At 41.6% G+C, this 26,450-nt stretch overlaps 1 protein-coding gene across 2 annotated transcripts in view; it reads right to left on the bottom strand.

The window, feature by feature from the left end:
• LOC128654357 (ATP-dependent 6-phosphofructokinase, muscle type) overlaps window positions 1–26,450 on the bottom strand; it is a 232,063-nt gene that overhangs the window by 181,311 nt on the left and 24,302 nt on the right. For both annotated transcript variants that reach the window (XM_053708238.1, XM_053708239.1), the window contains 2 exons: window positions 9,772–9,870; window positions 2,582–2,655 (listed from right to left, as the gene is read on the bottom strand). In XM_053708238.1, the coding sequence (XP_053564213.1) occupies window positions 2,582–2,655; window positions 9,772–9,870 (173 nt within the window). The remainder of the gene's footprint in view (window positions 1–2,581; window positions 2,656–9,771; window positions 9,871–26,450) is intronic.

Below are 26,450 nucleotides of genomic sequence, written 5' to 3' on the forward strand. Positions count from 1 at the left end.
AATGTGAAGGTACGTGTCATTCAAGTCTACAGTAGTCATAAATTGCGGAAGAATAGACCCGATTGTCTCCATCTTAAATGAGGGAACCCATAAAAGCTTGTTTAGACACTTCAGATCTAAAATAGGTTGAAATGTTCCTTATTTTTTTTGGAACAATGAAGAGATTGGATTAAAACCCCATTCCCCTCTCTCCTTGGTGGAAGGGAACTGTAGATCCTGTGGATTCTAAGTCCTATACACAACGCAAGAAAACTACTTTTTTTTCTCGCCTTCCTGATGTTCGAGATAAAATGAACTGGCCTCTTGGTGGTCGACAGAGGAAACTTATTCTGTACCCCTGAGAAACAATGTCCTGAACCCAAGGGTCCTTAACAGACCAAGCCCAAACCCAGTGAAACAGACTTAATCTGCCCCCCAACCGGAGATACCTTATGGATGGGGGCCGCCTCTTCATGTGGTCTTGGGATCAGGGACTGACTTCTTGTTCCAGACAGGGCTTGGTTTCCAAGTACTTTCGGTAGTTTCAGGTTTATTTGAAGAAGCATTTCTCTGTGTCTTGTTCTGACGAAAGGAACAAAAACGCCCAACTGCTCTTCCTTTAGGTCTAGACTTTTTTTCCTGACTTAGGAAAGCACCTTTCCGTCAGTGACTGTTGAAATGATTGAATCCAGACCAGGACCAAACAGAGTCTTACCCCACAGATAGTAATCTTGATTTGGAAACCATATCCGCTGACCATGACTTTAGCTAGAGAGCCCATCTAGCTAACACAGCAAAACTGGTATTTTTAGCATTAATGCGAAAAATTTGGATAATTGTATCGCAAATAAAAGAATTTGTCGTCTTAAGTGCCTGGATACAGTCCTGAATCTCCTCTAGAGAAGATTCACTCAGATGAGTCGCACCAGAATGCTGCAGCGCCAGCCACTGCTGTAATACTTACTGCAGGTTGGAAGAGAAGGCCTCCCTGTAAAAAAATATTTCTAAGACATCCCTCCAGCTTCCTGTCCATAGGTCCTTAAAGGATGTACTGTCCTCCAGTGGAAGGGTTGCACGCTTAGCTAAGGTAGAAATAGCTCCGTCCATCTCAGGTACAGTGTTCCATAATTCTAAATGATTGTCAGGGACCGGAAACAATCTTTTAAAGTTATGGGGAAGGGGAGAAGGAAATCCCATGTTTCTCTGATTCCTATAAAATAAAATCAGCAAACAAAGAGGGAACAGGAAAAACCTCAGGAGTCTTTAATTTAGGCTTGAATATAATATCTAATTTCTGAACCGATTTTTCCTCTACTGTTACTCCAAAGGTTCTCAAAACCTCCTTTAATAAATACCTAAGATGTTCTATTTTAAATCTAAAGGTAATTTCCTAGTTATCCTTCTCTAAACAGGAGTGATCCCTTACAAAATATAAGGCCCAAAATTCTACTATTAAAGGTGAAGTCTCTCCCATATTAACAAAGACTTATCTGCCCCTCTATCGAGATAAAGCTCCGTTCGGGAGTGCCTTGCCACCTCCTGTTGCTCCAGAGTGAAGACGCTGTCTCTGTAAGTGCACTGCGTCTCCTGGAAAATGTAAAGAAGCCCGATGTCAGGTGGGCGGAGCGCTTGCCGGAATAGTTATGCAGCGAGAAAAAGATTGTAACCCTAAATACTGCCGCAGAATTTCCATTCTGTAAAAAGTAACAGTCACAGCCCCCAAAACACCCGAGGGTAAATGAGGCACTAAAGGTGCCGTATGGACCCGGCATGTATAAGGGCAATAAAGAAGCGCTATTAGTGCAATCGCGCTCTGTTCTGTCATGTCAATCCCTCTGATACAATATGAGAGGGCTGAGGTCTATCCTCGCAATAAACGTCTTCCACACAGTCCGCTAAGATACACACTCTCCATCTAGATAGCGGCACTGGCCAGATTAGGATAGTTAACCAAATAAGTGTGCACAACACATTGCAAATACACTGAATCTCACCCCCAGCAAAGATAACTAGTAATAATGGAGGGAGAGGGAGAAACGATAAATTGGGACTTACCCATTTGCTGCTCAGTGTTCGCTCCAGTCCTTTTGAGCGAGAAATAACATCAGTGTTACTAACACTGCAGAACTGTATGGGGGTAAAGCAGTAGGTCACAGGGGGAGGCAATGGAACTTCCCCACGACACCCCTGAACAGAGTAAGACATTACTCTACTACATGAATAAGTATATATATATATATATATATATATATATATATATATATATATACACCCCTGACCCTCTCTTGAATTAAACAATCCATTGAGAGAACTATAAAAATAAAAGTTCCTGCAGAGCACCTCTGATCTCTGCCTACCTCCCTGGAGAGGCAAAGAACTACTGGAAGGGTAGAGGAAGTAGGACAGATAGTTGTAATGCTCTGTTTGGGGTGACTTTGCCTCCTCCTGGTGGCCAGGTGATATATTCCCATATGTTAGAATAAGGATTTCCTCACTACCATTTGTAAGAAAGGTTAATTTCAAAGACTAAAACGGCAAGTACAAGGTATAATTCAGGTGCTTGGCTTTGTGGTAATGGTATTGCTTGTTTAATTATACATACCTCATGAACAAAGTAAACTTTGGCACCAGTGTAAATCCCAACTCTCACTACTGCACGAACAGCTGCATTCATTCCTGTTTAAGAAGAAACATCTCAATTACTGTTGTGATATTGTTCTGCATCATAAACTCAGTCTCTTTAGGAAAATTACAATATGGTTTAATACAGAAACAGTATTCTGAAGAAAAAAAATATATATGTTCAAGAGATGCCATATAAAGTTTTATAAATCTCATGTAAAAAGACAAGAGAAATATAGAAGTATATATAAAATTGTACATATATTACAGATTATGTTTTAAGTAACATTTTATGTTAGAGCATACAATTAATTAAACTTGAACCTTAGCCCATGAGAGCATACTGTGATATTACCGTAGAACAACCGGTTACAACATGTAAAAAAGCTCCCCCTACAGGCTGACTGAATAACACTGTTAAACACCAAGCTGTCACATAATGCTCAAGACAATTATTGAAGCATCTTAAGTGCCACCATACACTTTATTTAAAGTGATGGTTAATTTCGGACTTTAAGAATGTTGCAAAAGGAAAGAAAATATATTAGTGTACAATCAAAACCGCATAATTATTTAAACACAAAAAGTGTATATATATTTTAGAATAAAATATATATATAATCCTAATTAGTATCTTCTGTTCCTCCGTCCCTCCATTTCCTCTTTTGGCTCGGCTGTGACATAAACAACAGTCCCACCCACTCCCTACATAAGCTTCCTAAGGGCTTTCAAAGGGCTGTACTGATTGGATGTTCATTGGAATTGTCATAAAAAAAAGAGATCATCCCAGTGGGTCAGCAAAACATTGTAATAGAAACATTACTATCAGCACAGATTTTACCCTTTTCATGGATAGATGGGAAAAAAAAAGAAAAAAAAAAAAGAGTATAAATATAATTTTTTAACGGTAAAAATTTAATTTATGACATTTGATTAGCTAAAAGTTTTTTTTTTTTACTTTTTCTATTTACTGCCTTTCAAGCTCATGTTTAATTCACACCTCTCTCACTTGTTTTATGTTCACAAAACTTGGAGACCCTTAATCTGTTGAATTATTTTGGGATTCTCCTCGAAAGCTGAGCAGTGATGAGTTTTACTATGGGCAGTGTGATCTCCCAGGAGGGTGTGGCCAACTGATTTGGCAGGGATCGGTTGATAGGTGCAGAGTAGGCTTGTGCAACCCCAACAATGATAGGATCCAGAATGCACGCACAGTTTTTCTATAAATTTGAAGTAGAACCAGCATAGCGTTCCAGTATTGCTAGTGATAAAATTACATGCTCCAACAAATAAAGTAGGTTGATTCAGCTCATTAAAAGACTATCTTATGTAATAAGTGGAGTGTATAAAGAAGGTTGATTCTTACAGACAGTAATATAGTTAAAAACATAAATCATGCTTACCTGATAATTTCATTTCCATTGAGGGGAGGAGAGTCCACAGCTTCATTCATTACTATTGGGAATTAAGAACCTGGCCACCAGGAAGAGGCAAAGACATCCCAGCCAAAGGCTTAAATACCTCCCCCACTTCCCTCATCCCCCAGTCATTCTGCCGAGGGAACCAGGAACAGTAGGAGAAATATCAGGGTAAAAAAGGTGCCAGAGGAACTCTCCTCCCCTCGATGGAAATGAAATTATCAGGTAAGCATAATTTATGTTTTCCATCTAAAGGGGAGGAGAGTCCACGGCTCCATTCATTACTATTGGGAACATATACCCAAGCTCTAGGACACTGAATGAAACCGGGAGGGTAAAAGATGGACTGTAATCTGAGGGCAAAACAGCCTGCAAAACCTTTCTCCCAAAAACAGCTTCTGCAGAAGCAAAAACGTCAAACTTGTAAAACTTTGTAAAAGTGTGTAAGGACGACCAGGTAGCCGCCTTACAAATTTCCTCAATAGAGGCCTCATTCTTGAAAGCCCAAGACAAAGCCACAGCTCTAGTTGAATGAGCCGTGATCCTCTGAGGAGGCTTATGTCCCACTGTCTCATAAAATAGCTGTGATGTGAAGCGCTAGACTTTCCCCAACTAGCCAATCTAATTTTACTACCTCCTTCCTAGGTAGTTATATGTCAAAGCAGAAAAAGGTTTTAAGGTTTAGATGGCGCTAAGAAGCTGTGGGTTCATAAAAATAACTTGAGTACGCAGAGCCCCGACTTCTTCTCTAACTCAGAATTTACAGGATTTTCCAAGTCCTCACAATTTTAGAAGTGTATACAGTCCCCTTCGAAGAATTGTGACGGACTTGGAAAATCCTGTAAATTCTGAGTAAGAGAAGAAGTCAGGGCTCTGCGTACTCAGTACTAAAGTGCAGAGGTAACGACTTCTGTAAAGGCTGTAACAAGGAAATAACGGACCAAAGTCTTGCGCAAGTGAAAACAGCTGTAATGAGGACCCGCTGACGTAAGACGCGCAGTGAGCAGCGTGTTAAGAGCCGGAGAGACACAGCCAGACGGGACCGCCAGAAAGAGCAGGTGAGAGCGTAAATAAGTGACAGCTCGAAAATCCCTGCAGAGCACACAGAGAGGTAAGAGACCGTCCTGGTTTCGGAAATTGTTCATGGAACTTTAGTTGCCTATCTCCCATAACAGCGAGGAGTATTGGATAAAGTCACAGACATTTAAACATTCGGAAAGTTCTGATCTTAAAGTGACTGCCATTGATATGCTCCATTAGAAGTTAACACTTGGTACCAAGGTATTATCCCTCTTTAAGTGACTGTTACGGTGTAGTCCATTAGGACAAAAAGGTGGATACCGTATAATCTGGGAATTGAACATCAAGGATATATGAAATTGCTGTCAGCATTGTGTTTGATATCTAATAAAATTGAAATTGCCAGAGTCGTAAAATCTGCAGGCAATTGTTAGGAGCTTTTAATTGCTGTCCAGTATTATATTGGTGCTAATTTGTTGCATGATCCTACTGTCAATTCTTTTTTAAAAAGATTATCAAGAGGAACTTAATTTGAAGGCTTTAGTATAGAAGTTTTAGTCAAGTTTTCAAGTATTATCATATAGAAGATTGGTGAAGGAGTTTTCTATTGTTTTTTTTTATTGTTTTATATATATATATATATATATATATATATATATATATATATATATATATGTAAAAATGTTTTCAGATATACAATTCTAGTATGTATGAGTGGTGAAAGAATATTGGGCCTATACGAATGAATTGAATTTTAAAAGTAGACAATTAATTTTTAGACAATTGTATTAATTTTTAGTTTGGAGTGATTTGAGTATTAAAGTATTTATTATATCAATTTTGTGTTGTATATATATTTTTTCCATCTGCACTCGTATATCAGAGGCTTATAAATTAAATTTATTTATCTGTAAGGTGAGCGGATCACATTGAAGTTGGGACCTATCTTAAATTGCAACAGAGAGTTATTTTTATGAACCCACAGCTTCTTAGCGCCATCTAAACCTTAAAACCTTTTTCCACTGTCTCATAAGCCAAGCGAATCAAGCTCCTCAACCAAAAAGACAAAGAAGTAGCAGAGGCCCTTTGCCCCTTGCGCTTCCCAGAATACACCACAAAAAGAGATGTAGACTGTCTGAAATCCTTGGTAGCCTGAAGATAAAACTTTAAGGCACGAACCACATCCAGGTTATAAAGTAACCTCTCCTTTGAAGAAGAAGGGTTAGGACACAAAGAAGGAACAATTATTTCCTGATTGATGTTACGGTTAGACACCATCTTGGGGAGAAACCCCAACCCAGTGCGGAGTACAGCCTTATCCGCATATAACACCAGATAAGGAGGGTCACATTGCAAGGCAGCTAGCTCAGATACTCTGCGTGCCGATGCAATAGCCAACAGGAAGAGAACCTTCCAGGACAGAACCTTAATGTCTATGGAATGCATAGGTTCAAACGGAACCCTCTGCAAAACCTTAAGGACTAAATTTAAGCTCCAAGGCGGAGCCGACTGCCTAAAGAAAGGTCTGATTCTAGACAGAGCCTGAACAAAAGATTGGATGTCAGGGGGCTCAGCAAGTCTCCTATACAACAAATCTGAAACAGAAAAACCTGACACCTTGGCATTCAGGCGAATACTTTGCATATTGGCATCACAAATGAAAGAATTGGCGACCTTCAGCGCCTTAATCTTCTCCTGTATCTCGTCGATGAATGTCTCCCCCTCGACCATTTCACACAGGGATTCAGACCAATATGTTGCAGCTCCATTGACCGCCGCAACGGCCGCTGCTGGCTCTTTAAACGACAAACTATCCTCGAGGGTAATAGTTGTCTGCTTCACAAGCGTAAAAATGGCCCCATCCACCTTAGGGATGGTCCCCCACAGCTCAAGCTGAGAGTCCGGAACAGGGAACAGCTTTTTAAAAGAAGGGAAAAAGGACGACCCTATTCGCTCCCATTCATTCTCAATAATATTTGCCATCTTATCGGGAACCGGGAAAGACTGAGGAACTACCCTGTCTTCGTATACCTTGTCAAGCTTAGGAATCACAGGTTCCTCCGGTATCTTAGGTTCCGGAACCTCCAGAGTAGCAAGCACCTGCTGTAGCAGAAAGCGCAGATTCTCCATCCTAAACCTATATAACCAGGCTCCTCCGTCGCCGGAGGTTTAGATGACACGGACTCCGACCCAGAAGTGGCCTCCTCCGAAGAGTTGGATTGGGTCTTGTCATCGTATAGAGCCTCTGGATCAGCCATCGGCATGGACAAACCCTGGGCTGGGCCGCTATGATAAACCTTACGTTTGCGCTTAGCAGAAGAACGTGGTAAGGCATGGATCACTTTTAAAACCGCAGATACCAGTTGGTCCGCAAAGTCTGACGGCCAATAAATCTCTCCCGAAGGAGTAACGGTTGGAGCCCGGGGCGCTGCATGTGCAATCGGAGATGAATGTAGAGAACGCACCTCCCGGGATGAAGAACCCTCAGAGGTGTACGGCTCAGTAGTACTAGACATCCGTTTACATTTAGATGTTGTAACTTTATCAAGGCATGTGGAGTTGAGCAGGCTGATCTACCAGAACCTCCTCACAATAAACACAGGAATGAGACTTTGACTCATTGGAGGGCTCTCCTTCCTTAACAGAGTCCTCCATCGCTTGCGTGTTTGGGTAGACTAACTTTATTTATAAAAAAGGCACCTTTATACCACCAATGGCTGGGGCACTCACCACCTCCTAGGACCCGTACTACAGAAACCGCTACGTCTACTGCACCACAGATCAACAGAGAGGATAGATAGCCACACCCAGTCACATGGAATGCCTGTCAGGACCACCCCTGCACTAGGGAAATACACGTCAAAAATGGCTGCACAAAATTTCCGCAAGTAACCTGAAAGTTCCACACATTGCCAGAGCCTCATCTCACACATAACGAAGCAATGACACAATAAACAATATCATGCATAAACCCCCCTGTTCAATAATCCCCCTTCCAGGAAAATTAACCATTGATTCTGTAAAGATAAAAAGGCGCCACTATGACCTTGTCTTCTATGTTATCATTATTAATAAAAAAATTAAACAATCTTACCAGAATCTACGCAGTGAAACAGGAACACTGCCCTTCAAGTGTGACAGGTTAGCAGCCTCGCTCCTGACATGGCAGCGAAATTCGTCAACGCTGATTGCTTACGGAGCTGTTAATATGAGTCGGGATGGTTTCGCAGAAAGACTCTCCTTGGATCTCTGGACTCTAACTTTCGCCCAGGCTCTCACTGTGAGGCTGACAGGACTACTTAAAACTCCAGTCCCACTGCGAAGAGTACTACCCTCCATAAGAGACTACTCCGAAACTCTGGCACTCCTCTGCCATCCTCCTGTGACTAAAGGCAAAGAATGACTGGGGGATGAGGGAAGTGGGGGAGGCATTTAAGCCTTTGGCTGGGGTGTCTTTGCCTTTTCCTGGTGGCCAGATTCTTAATTCCCAACAGTAATGAATGAAGCCGTGGACTCTCCTCCCCTTAGATGGAAATTGCCTCCTCTATCTGAATCATGAAAGTTTAATTTTGACTAGATTATCCCTTTAAATTTTATTGCATACATTATAAAAATATAGTTTTTAATTTGATAACAACCGTCTATGGTGTTTTCTGCTTGTAAATGCTGTTTTACATTACACTGTTTATATAAAATACTACACTGCAGAGCCTACTATCTGATTTCAGTAAATTCATGGCTCAAAACTCTTTTCAATAAAAGTCATGAAGTGTAAAGGCTTTGATTCACAAACTAGTCGGTACGACTGTGCCCCATGTCTTTGTAGCAGGAATCTGTTGTTTATCTTTTTCTGCATTCCGCTGCACTTTTGCCAGGAGACATTAACTGAGCAAGGACAGACCATCTGATAATCAGATAGCTCTCACAAACTTGCACAGAGCAGATGGCAGATGGCTTTTACCCAGGGCAAGGCAAAACAAAATCATGAGACATACTTTCCCATAAACTTGATTTCATATCATAAATATGCATATTAAATTTATACTGATAATAAAAAAAAACCCATCAAGGATATTTTTATGTGAGCCTACAATTAAATATATATTTATTTCTCCATAAAAAGTTACACACACAATATGCATTTAGATTTTGCAAATGAATAAATACTCTACAGTAGCCAGAGACATATTTTGTATTTTGCCAGTGGAACATTAGGATTTTTACTGACAATTTACTACTGGCAAAATCTGAAGAAGAAAAAAAAACCCTGAAATCATTAGATTACATGTTAGATTCTGGAGACTATAAATACAAATATCACCTGATGAATTAATGACAAACATTGTACTTCTTGTTAATATCAAATTATATTTTTTAAAAACTCAAATTTATTTTTAAAACCTTTCAAGTAAAATCCTTCTGGTGGATACAGCTAACTGTGACACATGGAGCTGAGATTAGTTACTGTCTGGGCTATTTATAAACGTGGCTGAAAAAGCAGATGCATCTTTCATTTGAAACGTTCTTTCTAAAAGATTTTATTTTTCAGTATTGCTATTTAATTCTTGCTTTTTTATGACTATAAAGATTGTTATGCATATTTTAATAATGGTAAAGTTAAAACAGAATAAAATGTTATCAATACATATGCCCTAATTTAAAATAAAGTCCCCATAAAAAAAATTAACTAAAAAGGAAGTTTATTTTTTATCTTGTTAAAAAGGTGTATTACCTTGTGCATCGCCTCCGGATGTGAGAACAGCAATAGCTTTGCCAATTCCAAGGGTTTGAGCATCTTGATGTTTATCTGGTGACTTCAGCATTGTGCTATCTGTGTCAAAAAAAGAAGGAAAATAAAAAGCTTCTGTGAAAACACCAAATAAAATGGATTTCCTTCCTAGTTACTTGTGGATTAACAGAGACTGGAGACTGGGATTCTGTTTTATAGGTCACATGGTGTCCTAACGTAATACCGGTCTTTGAATGACAAGTCAAAATGTCACTGTGTTAGCTTACATGCTGTGTCAGCCACAATCATAAAGCCATTTGGCTTTGCATATGTCACTATACACTTTGAACACCACTACATTTTTATTAAAATGCATAATGTAATAAAAGCAGATGTAATTGCTTGGTGTTTTGTATATGTACCACATACTTTAAGTCATATTTTTTTACTGCTTTAAGAACTTGAAACAGCTGAGGCCAATATAAATTCTTATATTTCCTTGTAAAAATATATATATGATTAATACAGATTATTTATCACACAATGTTTGCCATATATTCTGAAGGCTTAAAGGGCCATAATAGTCGAAAAATGTCATGCTCTATTCCATATGAGAAGGTAATTTTATGACTATCGACCCTGCTTTACTGGGTGGATCAGCTGCGGGTTCTACTTTGGCACTTCTACTGTGTGTTTAACCCTTTTGCAGAGGTTAAACACATAGTAGAGCAGGGATGATAGTAGTAAAATTATATGCTCAAACGGATAAGAGAATGTAATTATTCGACTATTATGGCCCTTTAAGGCAAACCTCCCAACTGTCCCTATTTGAGAGGAACAGTCCCCAATTCTGAGCTTTGTCCAGCTGAGACAGCCATATGACCTCTTTGGCAGAATTTCCCTTAGCCCCACCCAAAGACCTTCCAGACCCTCTGAGAACCATCCAGACATGACTATTATTCTGCTCACTATCCACCTATGACCCCACCCCTCCTGACATGTCCCGCCCACAAAACGGTGACAGTTCCCTCAACCTCTTGAGTCCCTTATACCTCTCAAGGTATGCTTAAAGGGAAAGTCAATGTTAAATTGTTTCCCACAGCAAGCTTGGTCAGAATGGTAAGAGAGTGACCACTGGCTGCACCTCACAACGTATAGTACTAAGTACTTTGTTTTCACTTCAACCCTTAGGCCGCGTAAGGGATAATTAAAAATCACATAGGCCAAAAAATAAATAAATATTATTGTTGTATGCTAAATCTGAAAGAAAATATAATTTATAAAACAAAAATATAAATATTGTTACAAACTCTCTAAACGTAGTTCTTGTTAAAAGGCAAAATATTAAATATTAGGGGGTAAGCAGATCCTAAATATATACCACCTAAATAGTCTGAAAAGTAATTAGAAGATGTTGCTTGGTTCTCAGAATCTATAAGCTTAAAATGCTAAATGATTTAATAATATATAAAACTTAATAAAAAAAAATGTATACCTTAAAACAGATTTACCCACCACCACCCATCAAGCAGACAAAATCAGAATAAAAACTAGACACATATAATTTCTCTACCATCTTCTCCTATATGAGTTTTCAACCAGTGTATAAGGCCAGATCATCTAAACACTATCATCTTTCTCAGGCATTACATCCAAAAATAATATATGCTTAATATTAAATATCTGAAATGGAAACTGCATTCAGTATTTGACAAGAAAGTAAATATCTATCCATGTTTGGTTAAAAATGTGACATGTTTTGAAAACCCTTGTAAGTTTCTCCCTTGTAAAGCTAACCAGGGGTTCAAGTAATCCTACAACCCAGCACAGGATAGGGAAGCACACACACTTCCCGTAAATATCTCTAATACTGTATAACAACCTCTTCTACTACACATCCTCTATAATATAGATCATTATTTGTTAAAATTACATTCAATATGTTTTTAGAACATAGATGTAAATGGAAGGTACGTTATTTTTTTTTTTTTCTAAATAAAGATGCTTGCTTGTATCTTATTAATGGAATCTAGGAGGAGAGTAACCTGTAGCTTCAGTGGGAAGGTGAAAGTGTAAGGGGTGTCTGTGGTAGTATTACAAAGCCTTTTTATTGATAACATAAGTTATGCAGAATCTACCGACACTGTATCTATCATGAAATCTTGCTTATATTCAGTTGTTCCTTTACTCATCTTAAATGTAATTACATCTAATAATTCCCAAATACGTCATTGCCCCCTGCTTACACAAAATTATTCTACTTACTGTTTGCAGCATATATACACCCATGTGGCTCCTCCATGTAGCCGACGACTGAAATAGGGAAAAATCTTGCATCTGGTTTATTGCGCTTTATGGGGATCCATATATTTATTTGTGGGCATGTGTATATAAGAGTTGTGTTTTTTTTCTTCATACCTAACAATGCATTCTATTTTGATAAAAACACTTCTAATTGAATGTCTCTTATAAGGTGTTGGGCTGTTTTAATTAACAGAATTTCTAAAAAATAAACTCGCTCAACTTCACTAAAAAGGAGAAAAAAAAACTATTGTGTTCACTTTTTAGAAACAACATTTATGCTTACCTGATAAGTACATTTCTTTCATGGTGATGAGAGTCCGTGAGCCATTACTCCTGGTATTTAACTCCTAGCCACTAGGAGCAGGTAAAGATCCCATAGTTCTAAGAGCACTTAATCCCTCCCACCTCTCTGGTATTCTAGTCTGACGTATAGCCAAGAAAGGTGAAGTAGATGGGTGGGAAAGGACAAAGTAGGGAAAAATAGGTCCAAACTAGAACTGAAGTCAGAAAAAATAATTATGTAAAAAACGAAAATGGGTGGGTCTCGTGGACTCTAAACTCCATGAAAGAAATTGATTTATCAGGTAAGCATAAATTATGTTTTCTTTTATAAGGTGGTTAAAAATCCACAAGCCAATACTCCTGGTAACTAATACCCAAGCTCTGGAGTCCATGAGTAATTGGGCGGGGACAACAATTTTTAGGCAGGCATCTAACTACCAGGCACTGCTGCCTGAAGGACTTTCCTACCAAACACATTAAAGAGGTAGAATTGACAAATTTATTCAATATATAATAATATATCCTCATTCTTGAAAACCCAAGAAAAATAAACTGATCTTGAAAAAAAGGCAATAATGCGTTTTGGAAAATACTATCCTGCCTCCAAGTAAACCTTGTTCATCAGGAGTTTTAGCCAAAAAGCTAAAGAAACTGATGTGGCCATCTGAGTTTTACTTGGACCAAGGGACAAACAAATTAAAGGATTGTCTAAAAACCTTTGTAATTTGAAAGTAGAACTCTAATGCTCTTACAATATTTTTTTAAATGAAGTAAGAGACCGTCAATGTAATTATTTGGATTAGGACAAGGAGATGGGCTATAATCTACTGATAGCTTGTAAAAAACAAACAATCAAATTAATGTTTCAAAGAGAACTTCGTTTAGACAGTGGATATATCCTGACTAAGATCCGATAATTAAAGCATCAACAGACCAACGAGACCAGCCTCGCAGTCCGTTGGTCTGTCTGTATATATATTCGAATAAAGGGGAGCGCTACGTCATGGCCACTTGTCTGCACTTTCTGCGGGCGGGGGCATAAATGTTGCACTCACTGAAACCAAACACAGTTTCTGTGTAGAAACAATTCAAATAGTGCCTGTGTCACCTTAATTTCCCTAAACCTACACTAACTACCTCACACTGAAAAGGTGGTGAGACAAACATGGCTGACACCCCAAATATAACCTGTACTTCAGAGACTGGAATATATTGAACTGCTGGCGATGTATCTCAATCAAAGTACAGTTTACTCCCCCTACCCTATACTTAAGTTACAATCCCCTGAAACACCCAACTAACTCCCAAAGACCGCCTACACCTATGTCATGTCTTCACTATACTCCCCCTGGAATGCCCAGCTAACTTCCACAGAACGCTTACACCTACGTAATGTCTGCAATCTACCTGACTTATAAAGTATTAAAAAAAAAAAAGAAGAAAGACAACTATAGAAGCTATGTTGCTACATTTATATACAATGTAAAAATGATATGCATTGCTTTAAGTATTGTATATAATTTTAAAATGTAGTAATTTTTGATTGATCATTTTATTATTTTAAACATAATTTTTTTTACTGTAAATAAATGTAAAAACAGTAAATAAAATGTTTGGAAACAATGTAACTGGTGACTTTGTCTCATCTCAGACTTTATTCTTCAGACAACCTTGGGCAATAAGTATTAAAGGGAAAACCTCCTTGTGTAATAATAGTAAATAATAATGCATTGCAAAAAACCCTCAAAGCCCGGTATAGTAATTAATAAAAACAATATAGTAATACCTATATCTTGGTCCATTATCCCATACCAGTAATAATCCCTCCCCAGAGGGGCAAAGAAAGAACTGCCCACTCCCCCATTTACCTGGATATAGGTACCACCTTTAGCAATGCCCCCTCCTCCTCCAAGTGATGTCCAGCCAAACAAGTGGACTTAGATGTAGGGAAGGGAGCCTGGTAAGCATTACCCAGGGATTTGGGCCAAGATATAAAACTTATTATACTGGCAATGCTTAGTAGTTAGATTATTACCAAAGTAGTGTAAAACAAAATACGTGGGTAAATTAACAAAAAAAACAATAGAAAAGAACTGATACAAAAGTAACAAATTTATTTAAGAAAATTCAGAAGACAAAACTTTACATCCAAAGTCAGCAGAAGCCGATTGGTGCAGATCCAGCTTATAATGAGAAATAAAGGTGTGTAAAGATTCCAGACTGCAGCCTGATAAAGTTGCTCTGGCGTAGCATCTGCTTGAAAAGCCCAAGATGACGCAACTGCCCTGGTGGAATATGCTCTGAGCCCTTCTGGAACCTGCTTTTGCCTTTCTTTGTAGGATCTGGAAATTGTTTGAACAATCCGACTTGATATAGTTGACTCTGCAGGAGCTTGTCCCAAAAGAGGACCCCTTGGAATAATGAACAAGCTAATTGATTGTGTTCTTTTCATATAGATGTGAGGACAACGGACTACATCAAGTCAACAAAGGGTCTTGACTTGACTTTCTTCTTTTGCAGGACAAAAGGATGGTAAAACAATATCTTGTCCTTTATGAAAATCTAACACAACTTTAGGAAGAAATTATTCTACTGCTCGAAAGAATAACTTTATCCTGATAAAAAAACAAGAAAAGGCTGTTTTACAGAAAATGCCTGTAACTCAGACACACGTCTTGCTGGGGTAATTGCCACAACATAAACCGGTTTCAGAATAAGAAACCATAATGACACCTAACAAAGTAGAAGATCCCAGGAAGGAATAACAGACCTCTACTGTGGTTGCATATGGGCCAACGCCTGAAAAAAACTGAACAGTTAAGGGCCCATTTTTTCCCAGACAAGTATTTCAGTTTCAGTCATTTTTAGATGACTACAGCGTGCAGTGTTTTTGCTTGAGGTGTTGTCCGTCAGACCTATCTGAGCTTGCTGCACAAGTTTTCGTTTCTGAATATTTCGGTATTCTGAGCTACCTTTTTGCGACTTGGGGACCTTCGTCTTCAGTTGCTTTCTAGAGTGCAGTTGCACTGTGTTAGGGGAAGATCCTCTCTCTGTTTCAAACTCCCGGTCTTATCCCGTGGTCTCTGTATTTCTGGGGTCTGGGCGTTGCCTCCCCTTGTTTCTATGAGACTGGTTGGGTCTCTGTTAGCCTGACCCGGTTTCTCTAGTTTTTTGCTCTGTTTTTATTTAGGACTTATTGTGCCCTTTTTAGGATTTTTTTCTGGAGTTCCTTATGCTAGCAGGACACCTAGCTCAGCATACTAATGCACTGTGGCTACTCTGTACTGTAGCAAACCGAGGGTTGCAAGTTTGATCCCCGGCGAGGTCTACTCAGCCTTTCCTTCTTACGAGGTTGATAAAATGAGCAGCACCTTGAGTCCCTTAAGGGGGATTAGCCTTGCTTTACAAGTACAATCTTGTTTTCTCCGGGTCTTTTCTTCTTTGTGGAAGAATACGGTAGTTTTTTACCTTTCTTTAGTAAGGGGTGTGTTGTTTGGAGACTTTCTGCTGGGCGACGGTGACTCTTGGAGGCTGTTGACTCAGTCGAGTCTAGTTTCTGCGGTCTCTAGCAAGGCTTGTGGACTATCTGCGGGTCAGCGTCCTTGGGCCTTTTCCTTTTTTTTCAAAGTTGCTCTCGGCTTCGGACGAAGCAGGATTTTGTTGGGTAAGGGTTTTAATATATTTTTATATATTAATTCTAGTTGTCTATACGAAGACAGAAATCAGAATTATCAACAATTGAATAAATGATTCAAGTATAATTAAAGTGATGGTAAACTCTCCCCTTTTTAAAATCAGACCTGGCATGTTAGTGATATTTTAGATGGAGTTTAATTCATCATTTGTAATATGTTATATAACTTACTTTTTAATATAGATATAAAACTTAAATTATGCTTACCTGATAATTTTCTTTTCTTCAGATGAAAAGAGTCCACAGCCACAGTCATTCTGCCGATGGAACAAGGAACAGTAGAAGAAATATCAGGGTGAAAATGTGCCAGAAGAACAAAAATAAGAGACGCCCCACAGAAAAAATACGGGCAGGGCGCTGTGGACTCTTTCCATCTGAAGAAAAGAAAATGATCAGGTAAGCATAATTTAAGTTTTTCTTCATAAATGGAAAGAGTCCACAGCTGCATTCATTACTTTTGGGAAAACAATACCCAAGCTATAGAGGACACTGAATGCAAAAGCGGTAGTGTACAAGATGCGGCCCATTCTGAGGGCACCAGGCCTGAAAACCCCAACCCAACAAAATCCCGCTTCGGCCGAAGCCGAGAACAACTTTGAAAAAAAAGGCCCAAGGACGCTGACCCGCAGATAGTCCACAAGCCTCCAAATCAACAGCCTCCAAGAGACACTGTCGCCCAGCAGTCGGTCTCCAAACAACACACCCCTTACTAAAGAAAGGGAAAAAAACGACCGTATTCTTCCACAAAGAAGAAAAGACCCGGAGAAAACATGATTGTACTTGTAAAACGCGGCTAATCCCCCTTCAGGGACTCAAGGCACTGCTTATTTTATCAACCTCGTAAGAAGGAAAGGCTGAGTAGACCTCGCTGGGGATCGAACTTGCAACCCTCGGTTTGCTACAGTGCAGAGTAGCCACAGTGCATTAGTATGCTGAGTTAGCTGTCCTGCTAGCATAAGGAACTCCAGAAAAAAACCCTAAAAAGGGCACAACAAGTCCTAAATAAAAACACAGAGCAAAAAAACAAAGAAACCCGGGTCAGGCTAACAGAGACCCAAGGCAACGCCCAGACCCCAGAAATACAGAAACCACGGGATAAGACTGGGAGTCTGAAACAGAGAGAGGATCTTCCCATAACACAGTGCAACCGCACTATAGAAAACAACTAAAGACGAAGGTATTCAAGTAAAAAGGTAGCTCAGAATACCGAAATATTCAGAAATGAAACCTTGTGCAGCAAGCTTCGATAGGTCTGACTAACAACACCTGAAGCAAAAACACTGCACACTGCAGTCATCTAAAAATGACTCTGAAACTTAAATACTTGCAGGGCGAGTAGAAAGCAGCTTTAGATAGGATCCTTCAGATTGCTAAGTATCCACTAACCAGCGGAAAACGTTGCAGGTTGCAGAGCTGCCAGTCCTTCCCACAAATCTTGAACGTGGAGAAAGGAGAAACCTCAAAGAGGCTTACCGTACCTCAAATGCTCCGAGGATGAAATAGCAGAGCAACACATATCAGATCCTGCAACACCGGACGAGCCCAAGCAAGACATGTCTGATAGACCGGGGGGACAGAAAGACCCCAACCACAAGCCCCCAGGGAATGGAAAGAAAAAAGGGGGGACTCACCCACCCCAACAGAGCTCGGGTGCCAACCCAATCCGCTCCTCCAAAATAAGGCACTCCCAAGAAGAACCCCCTAGGACCTGGAACAGAGAAAAGTGCAATAGATCCGTAGGAAGTCCTGTCACAACTCTCTTAGACAGTCTCTACGTAGAGAGATTAATTACCAACAGGTGCAACAGAGCCCACAGAGCAGCAGATGCTGCCCCTTACAGAAATAAGCCAGCTGATCTAACCTCCTACACACAGGGCAGGACAATGACCCTCCTGAGAGAGGAAACCCCAGCTCATAAGGAAGACAAACTATCCCCTCAAAAGGGAAGGGCACAGATAAGAACAGCGTACATGTCCACAAGGCATGAAGCCATAGTATGATCAAAACACGGACCGAATTAAAAAATCATTCAGACACCACTGTTGACCCAACAGAGAAAAAACTCCCCATAAAGAGGAGCACACTCCATCCGAAGGATAAGTCAGGCCTTAAAGTGTATAAACAGTACCCGAAGGTGGATGTGAACTCTGGCCTTCCTGCTTGCAAGCCCATGAGAGAGCCCCTATGTCGCAACATAGGGTCCCTGAAAAAAATGGGTCGTCCCGAACCAGTCCACAGGATCATAAGTCTCCAGACATCCAAGAAGGATCCAAGACAAGGACCCTGGACCCAGAATCGTCCTAGAACGACACCACCAGGGAACACAGGATACCCCGTCTGAAGCAATCAGACCTCACTGGGGATGATAACCGGGGAACCTGGAGAACGAGTATAGGACTCACTCGTAATTCCCAACCCAAAGAGAAGAGAACACCCTTAGCTGGAGGTCAACACCTCCCCAACAAGGTGCTAGGCCTCTACAAAGTCACAAAATTAATCTAGAGCCCAAAGGCCCCAAGGGCAACACAAAGGGAAATGAGAACGAGAACAGAGTCACCCGAAAGAGAAAGTAGAAAAGAAAGGCTAGTCTCCATAATCCTTTCAGATTAACATTCCAGTGGACCACACATAAGGGAGAAGAATGCAAAGCATTCCAAACCCAGGCAGAAAAACATCCCCTAAGCAAAAAGCTAGGGAAAAGAGACAACACCTCCTATTGTTCCTGATATGGAGACGAATAACTCCTCACGGCCCTCACTTCCTAATTAAGCGGCCAAAGCCGCCAGAAAAAACGGACGAAGTCCAGAAAGTCTCGACCCAAAGGAAGAGAACCTCTGAAAGGAACAAGTCCTAAAAGGACACTTCCAAAGAGACCATGACAGGCAAAACCGTAAGAGCAGTGGTATGAAGGACCTACGTTCTCCAAGCTAACTGAGCATGACGCCACAGATCTTAACGGAGTCCCGGCACACTAGATTGAAGGTGAATGAGGAGTGAACCAATCCCCCATTACCCTAAGCAACCACGGACCATCAAGTCCTCTCAGGATGCTAGTTGAAGCTTGTAATAACAAGTAAACAACACAAGTAATATTGTGATCACTAGGCGTCCTCACCGGACCAGCCTGACATAAAAATGTGCCACGTGTCTGAACTAGGCCTCAAAGACAGAAGGATTTGTACCCAGTCAGGACCAGCCTGAAACCAAGGGCCCCAGCACTGTCAAGGCCACATAGAGTCTCCCCAGAGATGGAGGGATAAAGAACAGTCAGACAGAACATAGGACTAGAACTTCCTCACTCTTGAACAAACTTTTGTAAAAGTAAACAGTGCAACCACAAAATCACGAGTATCAATTCCAGAGAAGAAAGTTCCTAAAGGAAACATCCACAACAACATGAGCTTTTCAAATAAAAATCATCCTCACCGGATTTAAATAAAAGATAAGGCAACCCGTAGGTTATCGCCCAGGGGTCTGAGACTTCCAAGCTCAGAACAGGAAAAATATACACATATAACAAAGACTATAAGAAGATTACTTCATCCCCTTATGTCTATGCAAGCAAGCCAGTCAAAGATTAAGACTGAGAATCCCCAGACCCATTAAGAGTGGGATCCTCCAGCAACGCCAAAATGCGCCTCAGTAGAACACGAAGGCTATAACCAAAGGGGCAACATACCTCTGCCGGGACAAAAGAAAACACCGGCCCTGAAGGTTGACCCCCCGAGGCCTCAGGGGTAGTTGCTCCCCCGGAGGGCTGAACTGGACCAGGCGATCCCACGCCTGACGAGCCCCAGTTAACTGAACATGGACAATATCGGAAGCACACTCCCGGGAGGTGCAGATGCGCCAGTGCCAAAAATATGACCCTGCGGAACCGTGTTGTAACCTCCGGTGGGAACAGGCCACACTCCATAGAAGGATAAGTAGCGTTTGGGTTACCTGCATGTGTAGTAAGAGTTGGTGGTAGGGAATCCCCAGAAGCGGATGGCTCAGTGGGCACCTGATTCCCCGATCCCGAGGAACAGAGCACTTGAAACGGCATTCGAAAAATAACTGATGGGCATGTATCACCCGCGCCAATTCATATTCTTCATAAGAAGTAGAGTCTGAATCAGAGACATACGTCTCCAAAAAATAAGAATCCTCCATAACTGGGATATTGAATAAAAAATGGACCTTACACCCCCAATGGCTGGGGCACTTACCACCTCCAGGGGACCAGACACCAGAGGACCAGGATTTCTCCGTCGCCACATGGTCAGGAATGCGGAAATGGAGAGCCAAAATGTGGCCACGCCCGGTCACAAGGTAAACCGTGCAGTCCATGCAAAAGCGCGCCCGACCGTAAAGGTTGCGTCGCTAGATATAGGCCGTTATGTTCCCAAATAGCCATGAGCTGAAGCAACACTACACAGTAGCAGACAGAATCACATAACAAACATGATTATAAACCCCCCTGTTCAATAACCCCCCTCAGGAGATATTAACCCTTTATTCCGAGATACAAACAGGAGCCTCGAAAGGTTGTAGCCCCTCTTGGATAAACAGTTGTAATTACAATACATCCATGATGAAAGTAAAATTAAACGATCTTACCGGAATTTGCGTCATGTAACAGGAACACGGCCCTTCAAGTGTGACAGACAGTAGCGTCGCTTCTGTCATGGACTTGAGAGAAAAAAGCAGGCAGCGAAACTCGTCAACGCTGATTGCTTGTGGAGCTGTTAATATGAGTCAGGATGGTTTCGCAGAAAGACTCTCCCTGACTCTAACTTTCATGATCTTACGGAGAGGCTGACAGGACTACTTAAAACACCAGTCCCATGCCGAAGAACACTACCCTCCATAAGACACTATCGAAAAACTTCTGACACTTCTCTGCCAACCTCCTGGGACGAAAGGCAAAGAATGACTGGGGGATGAGGGAAGTGGAGGGAGGTATTTAAGCCTTTGGCCTGGGGGTCTTTGCCTCTTCCTGGTGGCCAGGTTCTGAATTCCCAAAAGTAATGAATGCAGCTATGGACTCTTTCCTTTTATGAAGAAAAGTGCCATATGGGGAGAACGCTGATTGGACAACAATTCAAACCGTTAGCTCACAGAAAAATGTACTTTTGAAGTGAGTGGCTGAAAATGGGGTATTAGAATTTCATATCTATATTAAAAAGCAAGTTATAGCACATCTTCATTACAACTGATGAATTAAACTCCATCTAAAATATCACCAACTTCAAGATCTGATTTTAAAAAGGGGAGAGTTTACCATCACTTTAACAAAAATGTATTAAGTAAACATTCCAAAGCATTATCAGCAACAGTGAGTTAATAATGAATTCGACTGTACCTTCATTCATGCATAGGAACTGTTTTTTTTATTCATGAGGTGAGGTGAAGTTTCCACCGCTTATCAATAGTCGTGCTAGCCATACAGCACTCCATAAAGGCACAGCACAGCTCTGAAGTGGGGTTTTTTTTGTTTGAGGTGCATATGGCTAGCATGGTTATTGATAGCATGGCTTGTGGATAAGAGATGGAACTGTCACCTCGTTGAGAGAAAAAAACATAATTTATGCTTACCTGATAAATTTATTTCTCTTGTAGTGTATCCAGTCCACGGATCATCCATTACTTGTGGGATATTCTCCTTCCCAACAGGAAGTTGCAAGAGGATCACCCACAGCAGAGCTGCTATATAGCTCCTCCCCTCACTGCCATATCCAGTCATTCGACTGAAACAAGACGAGAAAGGAGAAACCATAGGGTGCAGTGGTGACTGTAGTTTAATTAAAATTTAGACCTGCCTTAAAAGGACAGGGTGGGCCGTGGACTGGATACACTACAAGAGAAATAAATTTATCAGGTAAGCATAAATTATGTTTTCTCTTGTTAAGTGTATCCAGTCCACGGATCATCCATTACATGTGGGATACCAATACCAAAGCTAAAGTACACGGATGATGGGAGGGACAAGGCAGGAACTTAAACGGAAGGAACCACTGCCTGCAGAACCTTTTTCCCAAAAACAGCCTCCAAAGAAGCAAAAGTGTCAAATTTGTAAAATTTTGAAAAGGTGTGAAGCGAAGACCAAGTCGCAGCCTTGCAAATCTGTTCAACAGAGGCCTCATTTTTAAAGGCCCAGGTGGAAGCCACAGCTCTAGTAGAATGAGCTGTAATCCTTTCATGGGGCTGCTGTCCAGCAGTCTCATAGGCTAAGCGTATTATGCTCCGAAGCCAAAAGGAGAGAGAGGTTGTCGAAGCTTTTTGACCTCTCCTCTGTCCAGAGTAAACGACAAACAGGGCAGATGTTTGATGAAAATCTTTAGTAGCCTGTAAGTAAAACTTCAAGGCATGGACTACGTCCAGATTATGCAAAAGACGTTCCTTCTTTGAAGAAGGATTAGGACACAATGATGGAACAACAATCTCTTGATTGATATTCCTGTTAGAAACCACCTTAGGTAAAAACCCAGGTTTGGTACGCAGAACTACCTTGTCTGAATGAAAAATCAGATAAGGAGAATCACAATGTAAGGCAGATAACTCAGAGACTCTTCGAGCCGAGGAAATAGCCATCAAAAACAGAACTTTCCAAGATAAAAGTTTAATATCAATGGAATGAAGGGGTTCAAACGGAACTCCCTGAAGAACTTTAAGAACCAAGTTTAAGCTCCACGGGGGGAGCAACAGTTTTAAACACAGGCTTAATCCTAACCAAAGCCTGACAAAATGCCTGGACGTCTGGAACTTCTGCCAGACGCTTGTGCAAAAGAATAGACAGAGCAGAGATCTGTCCTTTCAAAGAACTAGCTGATAAGCCTTTGTCCAAACCCTCTTGGAGAAAGGACAATATCCTAGGAATCCTAACCTTACTCCATGAGTAACTCTTGGATTCACACCAATAAAGATATTTACGCCATACCTTATGGTAGATTTTCCTGGTGACAGGCTTCCGAGCTTGTATTAAGGTATCAATGACTGACTCGGAGAAGCCACGCCTTGATAGAATCAAGCGTTCAATCTCCATGCAGTCAGTCTCAGAGAAATTAGATTTGGATGATTGAAAGGACCTTGTATTAGAAGGTCCTGCCTCAGAGGCAGAGTCCATGGTGGAAGAGATGACATGTCCACTAGGTCTGCATACCGATGCTCTCTCCTGTTTGATTTTGGCAATCAGTCGAGGGAGCAGAGGAAACGGTGGAAACACATAGGCCAGGTTGAAGAACCAAGGAGCTGCTAGAGCATCTATCAGCGTTGCTCCCGGGTCCCTGGACCTGGATCCGTAAAAAGGAAGCTTGGCGTTCTGGCGAGACGCCATGAGATCCAGTTCTGGTTTGCCCCAACGATGGACCAGTTGAACAAACACCTCCGGATGGAGTTCCCACTCCCCCGGATGAAAAGTCTGACGACTTAGAAAATCCGCCTCCCAGTTCTCTACGCCTGGGATGTGGATTGCTGACAGGTGGCAAGAGTGAGACTCTGCTTAGCGAATTATCTTTGAGACTTCTAACATCGCTAGGGAACTCCTGGTTCCCCCTTGATGGTTGATGTAAGCCACAGTCGTGATGTTGTCCGACTGAAATCTGATGAACCTCAGTGTTGCTAACTGAGGCCAAGCTAGAAGAGCATTGAATATTGCTCTTAACTCCAGAATATTTATTGGGAGGAGTTTCTCCTCCTGAGTCCATGATCCCTGAGCCTTCAGGGAGTTCCAGACTGCGCCCCAACCTAGAAGGCTGGCATCTGTTGTTACAATCGTCCAATCTGGCCTGTGAAAGGTCATACCTTTGGACAGATGGACCCCAGAAAGCCACCAGAGAAGAGAATCTCTGGTCTCTTGATCCAGATTTAGTACAGGGGACAAATCTGAGTAATCCCCATTCCACTGACTTAGCATGCATAATTGCAGCGGTCTGAGATGCAGGCGCGCAAATGGCACTATGTCCATCGCCGCTAACATTAAGCCGATTACTTCCATGCACTGAGCCACTGACGGGCGTGGAATGGAATGAAGGACACGGCAAGCATTTAGAAGTTTTGATAACCTGGACTCCGTCAGGTAAATTTTCATCTCTACAGAATCTATAAGAGTCCCTAGGAAGGAGACTCTTGTGAGTGGTGATAGAGAACTCTTTTCCACGTTCACTTTCCACCCATGCGACCTCAGAAATGCCAGAACTATCTCTGTATGAGACTTGGCAATTTGAAAGCTTGACACCTGTATCAGGATGTCGTCTAGATACGGAGCCACCGCTATGCCTCGCGGTCTTAGAACCACCAGAAGTGAGCCCAGAACCTTTGTAAAAATTCTCGGGGCAGTGGCCAACCCGAAGGGAAGAGCTACAAATTGGTAATGCCTGTCTAGAAAGGCAAACCTTAGGAACCGATGATGATCTTTGTGAATCGGTATGTGAAGGTAGGCATCCTTTAAGTCCACTGTGGTCATGTACTGACCCTCTTGGATCATGGGTAGGATGGTCCGAATAGTTTCTATTTTGAATGATGGAACTCTGAGGAATTTGTTTAAGATCTTTAGATCCAAGATTGGTCTGAACGTTCCCTCTTTCTTGGGAACCACAAACAGATTTGAATAAAATCCCTGTCCTTGTTCCGTCCGCGGAACTGGATGGATCACTCCCATTACTAGGAGGTCTTGCACACAGCTTAGGAATGCCTCTTTCTTTATCTGGTTTGCTGATAACCTTGAAAGATGAAATCTCCCTTGTGGAGGAGAAGCTTTGAAGTCCAGAAGATATCCCTGAGATATGATCTCCAACGCCCAGGGATCCTGAACATTTCTTGCCCACGCCTGGGCGAAGAGAGAAAGTCTGCCCCCACTAGATCCGTTTTCCGGATAGGGGGCCGTTCCTTCATGCTGTCTTGGGGGCAGCAGCAGGCTTTCTGGCCTGCTTGCCCTTGTTCCAGGACTGGTTAGGTTTCCAGGCCTGTCTGGAATGAGCAACAGTTCCCTCTTGTTTTGAAGCGGAGGAAGTTGATGCTGCTCCTGCCTTGAAATTTCGAAAGGCACGAAAATTAGACTGTTTGGCCTTTGATTTGGCCCTGTCCTGAGGAAGGGTATGACCCTTGCCTCCAGTAATGTCAGCAATAATTTCCTTCAAGTCAGGCCCGAATAAGGTCTGCCCCTTGAAAGGAATGTTGCGTAATTTAGACTTTGAAGTCACGTCAGCTGACCAGGATTTAAGCCATAGCGCCCTACGCGCCTGGATGGCGAATCCGGAATTCTTAGCCGTTAGTTTAGTCAAATGAACAATGGCATCAGAAACAAATGAGTTAGCTAGCTTAAGCGTTCTAAGCTTGTCAATAATTTCATTCAATGGAGCTGTCTGGATGGCCTCTTCCAGGGCCTCAAACCAGAATGCCGCCGCAGCAGTGACAGGCGCAATGCATGCAAGGGGCTGTAAAATAAAACCTTGTTGAATAAACATTTTCTTAAGGTAACCCTCCAATTTTTTATCCATTGGATCTGAAAAAGCACAACTGTCCTCAATCGGGATAGTGGTACGCTTTGCTAATGTAGAAACTGCTCCCTCCACCTTAGGGACCGTCTGCCATAAGTCCCGTGTAGTGGCGTCTATTGGAATCATTTTTCTAAATATAGGAGGTGGGGAAAAGGGCACACCGGGTCTATCCCACTCCTTGCTAATAATTTCTGTAAGCCTTTTAGGTATAGGAAAAACGTCAGTACACACCGGCACCGCATAGTATCTATCCAGCCTACACAATTTCTCTGGAATTGCAACTGTGTTACAGTCATTCAGAGCAGCTAATACCTCCCCAAGCAATACACGGAGGTTCTCAAGCTTAAATTTAAAATTAGAAATCTCTGAATCAGGTTTCCCAGAGTCAGAGATGTCACCCACAGACTGAAGCTCTCCGTCCTCATGTTCTGCATACTGTGACGCAGTATCAGACATGGCTCTAACAGCATTTGCGCGCTCTGTATCTCTCCTAACCCCAGAGCTATCGCGCTTGCCTCTTAATTCAGGCAATCTAGATAATACCTCTGACAGGGTATTATTCATGATTGCAGCCATGTCCTGCAAGGTAATAGCTATGGGCGTCCCTGATGTAATTGGCGCCATATTAGCGTGCGTCCCCTGAGCGGGAGGCGAAGGGTCTGACACGTGGGGAGAGTTAGTCGGCATAACTTCCCCCTCGACAGAACCCTCTGGTGATAATTCTTTTATAGATAAAGACTGATCTTTACCGTTTAATCAATACATTTAGTACACATTCTCCTATGGGGCTCCACCATGGCTTTCAAACATAATGAACAAGTAGGTTCCTCTGTGTCAGACATGTTTAAACAGACTAGCAATGAGACTAGCAAGCTTGGAAAACACTTTAAAACAAGTTTACAAGCAATATAAAAAACGTTACTGCG

The sequence above is a fragment of the Bombina bombina genome, chromosome 3 (genome assembly GCF_027579735.1).
Source record: "Bombina bombina isolate aBomBom1 chromosome 3, aBomBom1.pri, whole genome shotgun sequence".
NCBI classification, from domain to species: Eukaryota; Metazoa; Chordata; class Amphibia; order Anura; family Bombinatoridae; genus Bombina; species Bombina bombina.